A 12,654-nucleotide genomic window follows, 5' to 3' on the forward strand; every position below is an offset into this window, starting at 1 on the left:
GCGGTTACAGTAAAGACTTCGCTCCGTGCCTCTCTATCCCGTCTTCCTTTTGCATAAGTCGACGGCACGCGAGCTGCAGTTGCAGTTCCACAAGCTACGGGACTGGTTGAGTCCAAAAGAAAAGAAAATCTCAAGTTGCAAAAAATGTGAAAACGAAAACGAAAGCAAAAGGAAACTCTCTGCTCCCGCAAACTCATGTTTCCCGCAGAATATTTTACGTACTGATTACAGCAAACGAAGAAACTTTCGATGGTATTTGCATTTTGCGAATTATATGGCAACTCTTTTTATTTAAATCGTTCTCACCACCCCATCTCTCTCCTGCTTCCCTCTCTCTCTTTTCTTGTAAATTTTTTCTCGCCATGCATATTAAATGAGTTTTTTTTGCAGTTATATTAGCTGCAACTTGTTTATTTTGGCCATGCAGGCGAGTATGATTTGCAGACTCCTCTCGCCGCATTTGTTTCACAATTGTTGCGAAAGTTTTTATACGTTAATGTGCTCAACAACTTGGCTTTAAATAGCAGCTAATGAGCTGGCTGCTTGACCCAGCCAAGCCGTCTAGACGTGGCTTAGAAGGTCCACACATCCCAAATGGTTGCATTCAGCAAATACAATGTGCTTAAATCTCAGCACAAAAATAAAAATGATATAAAAATCACTCATACGCATTGTTGCCGCTAACCTAATTTGATGTCTGTTTGCGCCCAAGCGTCGCGACTTCGTTTCCTTCGCAAAACTGGAAGGCGTCGCCCGCTGCTCTTGTAGGGATAAGAATAGACAGCGAATGGCAATTGGTGGCGAGCTTATCGATCCTGGGCAGAGCTAATAAAATGTGCTAAATTATGACAGAACGGCAGATAGTGGTAGCTGGCGTCGGACAATCACAGCTATAGAAATTGACCAGAAACTCGCTCGCTCTGCAACTGGGGCCTGGAGCCTGGTCAAAAGGAATGAGGCCAAGTTGCTGGCGGCATTTTGTTAAATTAAATCAGAGCACTGTGTGCAAAAGCAGCCTGAAATGAGGCACATAATCATGAAAACAATGACAACAACAACTAAAACTAGCTTTGTTGATGCCATAAAAAAAAGACGAGAAAGAAGAGCCATCTTCGCCACACCAAAGATTACATACACTTGAAATGCTTATCTTTATATTTAATTATTAACATCAAAATTGGCTTAGGTATTGTTTTTATGGCATCCTTTTAAGGTTAGTTATTCTGGCAACGATTTTCCGAAAACTCATTTATTTTTTTATGTTACTTAAATATATTATTATTGTAAAAGTTTCATCATGAAAACTTTAAAGCAGGAAGACTAGCTTGTCTAGAAATATACCTTGTTTACTGATAATGCTAATCAAAACTACTATTCAAATATTCTCATATCTCGTTTGACGCGTTACACATTACGCTATTTAATTGTAATACCCACTGCAAGGGTATATAAAAAGGCCAACTGAAGAGCTGGCAAGCGTGGCTATAAACGCGACGCCCGAAAGTCTGCAGCAGTTTTTGCTCTTGCCTCAATATCGTTCGCATTGTCGCATGCTTTAACTTTTGGCATGTCACAAACACGCACACACACACACACACACACACACACACACACACGGATAGAGACAGTAGTAACTGTTACTGTGACCCAGCAAGTCGCTTTGTTTTGCGCTCTCTGTGAGAGCGGCCAAAGTTCAATGTCTGTTTGGCAATTTAAGTCGCCCTGCTTTGAGTGTTAGCAGCCCAACAACAATGGCAACTGTCGCAAACAATACAATAGCTCAACTGACATAAAACGAGCTGGAGGCGGGGGTGTTGCCTAACCCGCCCCAACAGTTTGCACATTTTTCAGATGAAGAGCCCAAATAAAATGCGACATGAACAACGCCCCATCCATCGTTCTTATATCGAATCACTATCGACTTTGACAACTTGTCTTTTGTGCATGTCATTTTTTGTTTGTTTCGCCTTTCCCTTTTTGCTCTCTTTGAAATCGTTTTTTTTTTTTTTTAAAGGCAAGCTTGAGTGTTCTAGTACTTGTCCAGTTTAATGTTGAGCCAAGGTCTCTGTATGATTGAAAATTTTCAAGTCGATTCGAAGTCTGTAGGAGCCGTATCTTAAGAAACATAATCAGTAACTGTCAGATAGACAACTGCCTGAGCTGCACCTGATTGCCACTTGCGCAGAATTTGAAATTCAATCAGAGCACAATTAGCCGCACTGAAACAAGCCACAACAGCAGCTCCAACAACAACATTGCCAGCTAAATAGAATTATGTGGTTGAGTTGTGCAATATCCGTGGTGGCGCATTTATCTCATGACATTCCAGGTAAATTAGGCTGTCCAGCTCCAGCGTGAGCGTACACAGAGCGAAAAGTGTGGCGTGGCTAAAACACTTAAAAATCCCGATAAATACCATTGATATGTAAAATTTGATTTACTTACATATTCATGTAAATAAAGGTCTCGCCATGATATTATGTGGCTTAATTTGGATTTCAAAAAAAGTTTCGGGCTGTTGGGTTGCCAACTTTTTATGTGTGTAGCGCAAAATTAATCATTAGTACAACTACATTGGCAGTTCAACATGATGTCGATGTCAGGAGCACAATCATCAATAAGCCAACAGTCACATGTCCTCGGGGCAGCTTCATGAGTTTTAGATATGGGAGTGAAGATTGGATTGACAATATATATATACATAAATGAGTAAAGCAGAAATGTAAAATTCAAAATATGCACTTTTAAAAATATCTTATACAAATTGTTTTTTTTTAGAGAGCAGAGTGCAATTCAAATAATTTTATAAAGTTGTCCTTGCAAAATATATGCGTAATAAAGATATATCCCTTGTCTATCTAGTCACAATCACATTTGCATTTGCCTGTTTCTCATCTCGCGGACAGTTCAACAAAATTTAAAATAAATAAAACCGATTTCTGACAAAAACCTAGTGAACTAAGAGAAGGATATGGCAAGGAACATGTGCAACCGCATATGAAATATTCAGATGTGATTTCTAGCATATTTATCAGGCGACTCTCGGTCTGTTTGTGTTCGTTATGCATGCGCCATGTGGTTCAATTATTGTGGCCTCGCTCGCACGCTTGTCCGGGCATAATTTATGGCTTGGCAAACGTCTACGTCGTAAATTAATTGTCGCGCCTAAGTGCGTCGAGCGGTTACAGAAGCTCAAGTCGTGTGAGTTGGGGGACAAGGCATCGACAAAGTGGAGTCAATCCGAATAGAAAATTGCTGGTTCAGACTGTTGACTTCGATTGTTAGGAAAGAGAGAGAGACAGAGGAGAGCGGAGGAAGATTTGGGATAGAAATGAAAAATTGATAAATACACGAGCAGGCAATTGGCAACAATTTGTCTACAATAAATGCCTGCCAATGAATATGTATAATGTATATATTTGCCACAAATTACGTATGCGCAGTGAAAGCAAACAATTAAATGCAATTATTCTGAAGTGTTTTCTGTATGAAGCTGGGTAGCCCGTAAAAAATAATTACAAATCACTGCCAGGTCATAAGGCCGAGCAAATTGTGCGAATTGCGAAATAATTAAAGAGTTACAGAAAGTGTCTTTAAGCCAAGTCTAAGTATTGCCCAAGAGGACCTTTAGCGGCAAATGTGAGGAAGAGAAAAATTATCGAATGTGAACTCGAACAAACAGGATTTCCGAATTTCGATTCATGCCCGTATTTAACTGAAGCACTTTGTGTGTCACACACAAACGCACCTACACACACACACACACACACACACACTCGATGCGTTTTGGGGTTAGTGTCGTCGTGCTGGGGAATTGCTGCTCTCAGCAAGAAATTCCATCTGAAATATCTCGCAAAGCTGCAACGCCAGCACTTTTGCCATTGTAGTGGTGTGGAATTTCAAGTGTGTGTGTACATACATACTTATGTGTGTGTGTGTGTGTGTGAGATAGAGTGCTTGGCATTATCAACACACTCGGCGCATGGACTTAACAATTTATTATAGACTGATGTTAAATAACACCTTTGGGTTTTTAATATTGAAAATACACGTTAATGTTCACTGCAACTTTTGTTAGGACAGCATCATCTCTGATTGTTATCATTTCGTTATCTGCTTAAATATTAAAATATTGTGAAGCCACAGAAAAGAGAAGAGAAGAGAAGAGAAGAGAAGAGAAGGGACCACATTAAAACGATTGTCGTTTATTTTCGATTTGTGTATTTCTGATTTGTGGATTTAGTTTAGAACGATCTTACAAATCTTGACAAGAATTTACGAGGCATATCCGTCAGTTGTCGCCATGGGCCCCATTCAGCAAGCGTTTATCTGATTTTGTTTCCGCTTCGAATTTTTTTGTGTGCCTCTTCAGTTGTTTTCTTTTTAACTTTCATTGCTCAACTCCTCCCCTCCCGATAACCATGCTTGCTGCTCGTTCGCGTCGTCATCGTTGACATGTGATGCTCATGCAAATGTGGCAGGCGTCCCGCGCCGAAAATACGAGTGCCGCGTATACGAATATGTGGCACATATATTATGCGACTGTCAACCACTCTGTGGCGGGGGCTGAGATTTAAATGAGAGTGCGTCTGTCGCTGGCGGAACATATTAAATATACTCTTGCAAAGGATATTTTAATTGCGTCACGAAATGTGTACCGCATTGAACGAGATAACTTACGAAGTATTCATTTCTTGATCAACTTTTTTGATATAATCAAGTCTACATAAGCTAATATTTCAGTTTTTTTACTTGGGTCAGCTGGATTGCGACATGAAGTCAGACTTCTAAGTAGCTCAGTAAGTGTTAATATAAGCGTATCAAATATTCGGCAAAGCAAAATAGCTCTTCTTTTTTTCATATAATCATTGAAATGAGACAGCATCGCGACACCGTTTTGCGCTTCTTTTGAAGCCAAGAGACGGGCTAGGAGTGAGAAGTAGCAGACAGAGCGGAACTTGGCTAAAGTCGCTGATGTGTTCGATTAGACAAGCAGGATCTGAGTCATGTCTTTCTTCTTTCATAGGAGCATAACGCATATTAGACAAGTATGAGCTGATGTATTTAAGTCTTCGTATATGGCGGCTTTCTCAAAAAATCATAAATTCCAAGCGCGGCACTAATAACATTAGCTCAATGGCAACTGCTATGCTCCAAATACTATTTCCCACAGCGCTGACTGATGCCAGGATATACTTAGCGACAGAGACAGAGAGATATAGCCATAGTCTGAGCCAGACATTGCGCCACTGGGCATGCTATAAAAATGGCGACGCATCAAAAAAGTTTTACATGCGACACACACACACACACACTACACATGCAAAGAGTCACACACACACACACACACATATATTATATATACGCGCACGTAAGTCTCTCTACGCACTTGAACTTATCGAATGAGTAAAGAGCAGCCACAACTTTAACTGCAGAGCCAAACAGGCGAGTAGAAAAATACTACTTCTCACTTTCTTTACTCTCTCTCTCTCTCTCTCTCTCTGTCTCTCTCTCTCACACACACGCTCAACTTGCCTAATGCACATTTACTGTAAATTAAGTGCAACTTAGCTATAACTCAACTCCAATAAGTTGTCTTGGCAGGGGCATACGCTGAGTGATATACAGAAAATCTGTATTCTCGCTTAGCGTTCTGTATATTTATGTTGGCGTGTGTTGAGAACAATATATCAATTGATAATGTGTCTGCGTGTCACGAAATCTAATTTATAATTAAGTGATTATGTTCAGTTTATTATGCAGCATGGAAAGATACAGCTGACGAAGTATATTATACTTAAAGTCAACGATTTTAAAGTCTTTGATTAGGTAATTTACAAATAATATAATATATATACTCAACTTAAATTAATAAATAGGAATAGTTGGAAGGGACTAGAGTCAGGCTAAAAACCTCATTTTATTTACCAAAATGGTAATATTAATTAAAATACTAAGAGAATAATAGATTACATCGACATAAAGCTGTGCCAGTTAGCTCAACTTAATTTGTATGCCTTTATATGTTTCAATGATACTACTAATAATAATAGTAATGTAGTCTTAATAAGGATAATCAGTAAAGGTCCTTGATTACGCGTTGTAAGTAATTTCTTACGTTGCCGTATATAAATACAAGTAAAAGCCGTAATTATAATTCAAAGCAACTGTCAGTTAAGCAGCGCGTATTAGTCTGCATACGAATATGCCTGTAATTATGGTATTTACATACATGCCAAAGGCAAACCAAGTAACCATGACACTTAACCTTCTGCTTATTTTTTGAATAGATTTCTTGAATAGATTTCAATCGGAGCATAACGAGAATGTTAGCCAGTGAACCAATTATTATCCGGTAAATTAGTTTTGTCACACATTAAGTATTGCAAATATTGATTGCCACAGAAGTCTGATGCAAATCTCAGTGGCAGTCATGCCTTCAGCTTGAACGATTTGCATGCCACAATCACCCACACATCAGCCACCTTTGAACGGTAAAGCGGAAACACTTTAGCCACATAATCGATAGTTGAACAAATTTAAAAGAGTGCAGTGGCAGCATCTTTATCCCTAGCCCCTCTCTCTCTCTCTCTCTCTGAGTTTATCTGCGTCTGCAACAGTCTAGACAATTTGTGGCAAGTCAAGATGCGCTGCAGCATTGAGTGCAGCTGTAGCGTCAATGTGTTGTCAGGCGCAACTTAACCTTAAGTGCCTGAGATCATGATATATCCAAGGCGTCTTAGCCAGGTCCTCGCTTGGCATACAGACTTGAAGTTCACATGCGCTCGAGCAAACAAAAACAAGCAGAAGTGCTGCAAAATAAGCTGCTCGATTAAATGATACCCTGTTTATTTAATAATAGCTACCCAGCTTCTCACTTTATTTTTAATTTAAACTATAAATTTCGTCAGTCAGTCAAACTATTGCCATAAACATAGATACATATCGAGTCAAGTTCCTGCTGAAGAGCGAATAACTAAAAGTTGAGATTTTGCTTCTAGTTACAGAGCATACACTAGTTACTTGGGCAGACACAGTGGCATAGTAAAAAGGGGGAGTTGGGTTTCGTGAACCTCGAGCAAGTATGATTGATTTTTAAGTATGTTTAGATAGATACTGATTGATGGACGCACAAAAGCTTTCAAAGCGTCTGCATAGATACACAAATTAAAAGCGCCCTCTTCAACTACGCCCCTGCGTGATTCCTTGGATGCCTCTGCCTTCAGTCTGCTGGTTGTAGCTTGTTTGCATGCAGCAATACGTGATATTTGTGGGTAGTTTACTCTTGTCACATAAGCGCGTATCACTAATCATTTGGTTTGTTTGGCCAGGACAAATGTTTGTATTCGATTTGCATAATCCAAGAGCAGAGCGCAATGCGTTTAACGCTCAATTAATGTGGGCATCAGAGTAGCCGAAATGGGACGTGAAACTATTTGAAAGATGCCAGATTCCAGTAGTTCGATGGCGTCATTTTCCATTCGATCTAATATAATAAGCGCACTTGAATCGTTCATAAATTTGCATGTGTTGTGTAAACTTCGTTATAATTTTCCAGCACATTTGCTAATTTGTCGAAAAGCCGCAGCTCAGCCGACTCTTATTGGCTATGCATCATTTCAATTTGTTGGCATTGCCGCTTGCTGTTCAATGTTTTTGATTAAACACGCTTAAGGCCAACGCCAAAGCCAAAGCCAAACCGAAATCTGACAACAGCAGCTGTTGTTGTTCTTGTTGCGTCCGTTGTGGGTGGTGGTGGCTGATCGATAGCAAAGTGGCCCAAACCAACAGAAGCGACAACTTGTGCCACGTTTTTCCAGCCAGCCACATCGTTAATTTGCTCAACATGAGCACGCAGCAAATTTTCCATGCATAAACTTAAAATTAGTGCCCAACACAGAGAGGCAGAGAGGCACAAACATTTTGCTGGGACTCATGCTCTGCTCTGGTCATAAATTTTATGCCCGCTGATAAACAATAAATTAAGTTCAGCTTTTGCAATAGCTCCGGCGAACAGGACACGTATCCTTGCCATTCTAGGAGTTTTCCACGCATTTCCACGCACGCATACGTGCAAAATTCCAAAGCTAATTTCGTTGGTTTCCATCCAGCCGGCTCTTGTGGGAGGGTCCAGGGCCGGGGACGGGACTGGGCACCCAGTTTTTGACATGGCGAATTTTAGCCAGGTCTACTTAAACATAACTTTGTCCGCCTACCTTCTACCCTGTTATGCAAATGCAAATGCTCTGGTGGTATGCCAGTTACTTTGCATAAGGTGTCCGTTTTGTTTACAATCATTTCCTTGATCATTACGCAAAATTGATTCGATCTGAGATAAATAGATATTTGTTATCGGCATGCTCTAAAATTGTTAGATGTTTACTAACAGACTTTAACAGGGTATCCCCAAGTTCAGCTTTACTGCTCCGCAGTACGCAATAAATCAAACTGCTAATTTGTGTGTGCTGAAAATGTGTCAAAAGTGTTTTCATTTGCAACACTATTCACAACAAATAGATACTACACTCCCTGGAGTCAGGCTCCTCTTCATAGATATGCCTAAATAAACTATAAGATATCAAACACCAAATTAAATATGCAAATTCGGTTTCAGTTTGCGCTTTCAGTTCTCTCGGCTCGATGCCCAGCTGAGCGCTTGTGCAGCGCAACGCAGCGCTGGAAATGGAAATGGATTTGGAAATAGCTTTCTTTTCTTTTATATGATTTCTCTTTTCCATTTTGTGTTGTCTTTAGAATTATCTACAATTTGGATACTTTGCATATTGCCAGAGCAACTGGAGCACGTACAGAAATGTTGCGCACATTAAATTTAACTTTGTGCTCGGATTCCGCCAGTAAATCGTTAAATTTGTTATGCCCGACCTCGTCACTGAATTTCCAGAAAGGGGCTGCATTCTGCGTCTTCTACGCATGTGGCAAAAGTTTTGCGTATGCTTTGCAGCTGACTTTTTTGCGTGTGTGGTTTTCCAAAAAGTTTTTCTTGTCAATTTGGTTGCGTGTGTCTTTTTTTGGGCGCGTGCGGAAAAGGAAATGTGCAACAGCAGCTCTTGGGGCGAGCAGTGAGCAGTGAGCGACAACGGCCAAAAAAAAAGAAACATAAATTGTAACATACTTTTTTGAGTGCGTTGTACATTTGACTCTTATTCACACCGCCGCCGCCTTGCCAGCTTCCCTGTCCTGCAATATAGTTCAAAGTTCGATAAACTGACTGGCTTCCTGCATCGTTGCCGTCATCATCGTCGGCATCGTCGGCATCGTCGGCATCGTCGACATCGTCGTCGTTGACTCATTCAATTATTCCTATTCCAGTTGGCTGCATGCGCTCTGCACGCTGATTTCGACAAACGCTTTGATGTGCAAAAGTTTGAGACTCTTTGCGTCTATCCGGCTGTCTCTCTGGCTGGCAGAGCTCGTATTGATGAACTTATTCTAGCAGTTCTCTGCTAAGTATAACAAGATTCCTTTCGGTCCGGCTCAGCGCTTATCTAACGTGTTCTGTCGGTTGACTTTTGTTGGGGGGTGTTCGCCCAATAAGTTTTGCCGCTGCACAAACATAGTTCAGAAGCCAACTGAGAGAAGTTTCCGCTTGCCATTTTCAGCTATTTGCTGGCCATTTTGGGCCAAGCTGTATTTGCTTTTGATTTCCTGCTATATAAGCTTTACTATTCTTCTCTTTCTTTTTTCTCTCCCGACCTCTCTACGGCAACCATATTAATTTTCAATTAAATCGCGTTTCATATTGCTTTCGCTGTGCGGTTTTGTTTGTTAATGCCGCATAAAATCCTAGCCTTGAGCTCAAAATGTCTGCCCAAAAAAACGAAAATATATTCGACGTACAAAGCACTTACCGACAAGCCGATACACTGCCACAACAAATACACACAACACCACGCACATCTCAATATGGCGGAGCAAACAGTTGGCGAGCAACAAACATGAAATGAAGCTAAATAAATCGGAATTTCCACTGAATCGTTAATAATCCACATGTTCGCAAAATCAGAAAGGGGGTAAGCTTTAGTTCTGCACAAAAGTGCTCCAATCGGTAGCAGCGTATCGGCGTTATATATACATATATATATATATATATATATGTATATATGCAAACTGTAGCATAAAGCAAAATGGAAGCGCAAACAATATACACAAAATGCAAAAAGCAAATGCTAAAAATAAAAAGGGGCGATATAATTGTTTGTTGAAGATTTTTGTGTTTTTCTGCTGAATTTTTATGAGAATTTTATTACTTTTCAGTTTTTGCGAGTGTTTTGGCCCCCCTACTCTTTCCCTTCCATTCTTTTCCCCTCTAATACACATATACATGTGGGAGACTGTACCACATTGTGGCCTGGAATTGAAAGGCCTTTTCCCCATACAATACGTATGCACAATGAAAATGAAAATAAATTTCCATTTGGCACAAGTTTTTTTATGCGCTCCAACAATTTCACACTCTCACGTCTCTCTCTCTCTCTCTCTTTTGTAGGATATAGCGCTGCGATAGCCCCAACGCCACCAACAACAACTACAACCACAATCTCACCCTCAAACATGCTGCCCTATTTTGACTTTGATGTGCCGCGCAACTTGACCGTCACTCTCGGCCAAACGGGCTTCCTACACTGCCGCGTGGAGCGATTGGGTGACAAGGATGTAAGTATTGTACTAGCCCAGAAATTCGAGTATGAGTGTATGTGTATGGACTTCCCTTAGTTTTGACCATAGCGACAAAACTTTAAACGTATAAGCATAAAAAGTGTATGGATTATACGTAGTCTTAAGCTATCTAGCTTAATATCTATACTTGGAGAAAAGGAGGACTACAAATGACAAATGTAAATTATCATGTCATTTATAATTAAAAATTATTTCTACAAACAAGAACAGCTTTCTAGTCTTCACGGCGATTTTCTAAGAATCGTGGCGATTTGTTTTCTCAGATGATGTTGGTTATTTATCAATAATGTTTTATAAAAGAAAATACTATTCTTAATTAATTTTTTGAATGCATGCTAAGAACGCATTAGATACTACAAAGCCTATTAAAATTAATTACGGGAACAAGCAAACAAAAAGCTCAGCCTAAAAAAATCTTTTATTACTGAGTACAATATTCTTAAGAGATTTAAGCTTATGAGTGAGTAACGTACAAAAAAGGCAAATTGGGCCTTAAGCTGCAAAAAGCGATGTGCTGGGCGCTACTTGACTTTGCTTTCAATTTGGGGTTTAGTTGACAAGCTCCTCAACCCCGTCCAAAAGAACAACGCTCAGAGAAACAAACGGGCAAATAGTGCATAGAGGATTTGGAGCGATTTAGGCTAGAAGATGCTCAATCATTTGGTCTGACGTGGTGTCCGCACAGTGATTGCCTAAGCATGTCCAGCCAGTCAGCGAGCTGGCCAACAGCAGCACAAAATTGATTGAAGGTCGCCGTGCTGTTAACCCTTTGCCAAATATACATGGCGCTAGCTGAACATCATTCAACAGAGAGGAGAAGGTCTACTTCCAATATGTCAACATCAGCCCACGCAGCGGAACACAGCTTCAGGCGGAACAAGTGGGCGAAATGGGCAGTGATGTTGAGCAGCAGTTCGGGCAGTCTGGAATTTATGATGGTGGATGTGGCTGAAATTAAATGCGCAGCACTAGGCACAAATTACTGCTTGATTACTGAGGCTGCAGTCGATGCGAAAAATGTGGACACAGCCAGGTTAGGTCTTGGTGGCGACACCGGCTGCCGTGTGGAGAGGAAAGTGAGGTAGCTAAGCGAAATGACTAATTTATGAGCCATCAATCACGTGACTAGCTATGCCATCAGCTCGTTTGACATGCGCATGCAGGCTCGTCCTTAAGGAGGACTACGCGCTATAAGGCTACGCTATCAGCTTTAATTTGCACCAGCTCATGCCGGAAGCGGAAGTTGTGCGCTGCCAAGAGAAAGAGAAGAAGTGAGAGGAAGCAGCCCAGTGCACAGCTAAATCTAGCAGTAAGTGGGTCGCACAAAAAAAAGGAAGTAGAGAAATTCGACTCGCTTAAGACAAGTTTGGCCGACGACTTCATTAAAAGCATTGAAAGTACATTAAACAAAATGGCACGCAAACATTGAAGCTGATAGCCTTGCCCTTGAGCTCTAATTACAAAACTGTCCACTTGTGTATTACCGACTACTTAGTTGTTGTTGGCATTGCCTCCCTTCTCCGCCGGCTCTGTCTCCTGCTGCATCTTCTTGTCGGACTCAGCGCTTGCGTCAGCATCATAGTTACACTTGGGACTGGTACTTGGATTGGAATACGGATTCTGATTCGGATTTGAGCTGCTGCTCAGCAGAGTCAATTCGTTGGCTGCATCTGTGCTGTTGTTGGCATTTACAGTCTGCAGTTTTGTTTCCGTCTCCATCAGCTTCTCTGCTGTGGGCGGCGCGGATCTGGTCAGCGAGACAGCGCTGGATGAAGGGGACAGATAGTGGGGCTGCACGGATGGGAGCCTCTCCACATCCAACTGATCGTGATGCGTAAACATGGAAGCTGTGGTCGAGGCCGTTTCTATCGTTAGCCGCTGTACGCGATTGGGATTCGGAAAGGGTCGGCGATTTTCCAATATGAGCTTAATATCACGTGCCGACTGCCACCAGCT

At 41.1% G+C, this 12,654-nt stretch overlaps 2 protein-coding genes across 5 annotated transcripts in view; one reads left to right on the plus strand and one right to left on the minus strand.

Moving 5' to 3' along the window:
- The window catches only part of LOC6560104 (E3 ubiquitin-protein ligase MARCHF4), a 58,633-nt gene that overhangs the window by 43,427 nt on the left and 2,552 nt on the right, over positions 1–12,654 (minus strand). Inside the window, exons 5-6 of one of the 3 annotated variants that reach the window (XM_032735187.1) lie at positions 12,183–12,652; positions 11,099–11,621 (exon numbers count right to left, since the gene is read on the minus strand). In XM_032735187.1, coding sequence (XP_032591078.1) covers positions 12,190–12,652 — 463 coding nt within the window. In that variant the 3' untranslated portion in view covers positions 11,099–11,621; positions 12,183–12,189. Of the gene's footprint in view, positions 1–11,098; positions 11,622–12,053; positions 12,653–12,654 lie in introns of those variants that run through there. The other 2 variants (XM_043214325.1, XM_032735186.2) reach the window with 2 other exon arrangements.
- The window catches only part of LOC6560102 (zwei Ig domain protein zig-8), a 63,074-nt gene that overhangs the window by 30,414 nt on the left and 20,006 nt on the right, over positions 1–12,654 (plus strand). For both annotated transcript variants that reach the window (XM_032735189.2, XM_001987542.3), the window contains exon 2: positions 10,508–10,674. In XM_032735189.2, the coding sequence (XP_032591080.1) occupies positions 10,508–10,674 (167 nt within the window). The remainder of the gene's footprint in view (positions 1–10,507; positions 10,675–12,654) is intronic.

The sequence above is a fragment of the Drosophila grimshawi genome, unplaced genomic scaffold, assembly GCF_018153295.1.
Source record: "Drosophila grimshawi isolate 15287-2541.00 unplaced genomic scaffold, ASM1815329v1 contig_1369, whole genome shotgun sequence".
NCBI classification, from domain to species: Eukaryota; Metazoa; Arthropoda; class Insecta; order Diptera; family Drosophilidae; genus Drosophila; species Drosophila grimshawi.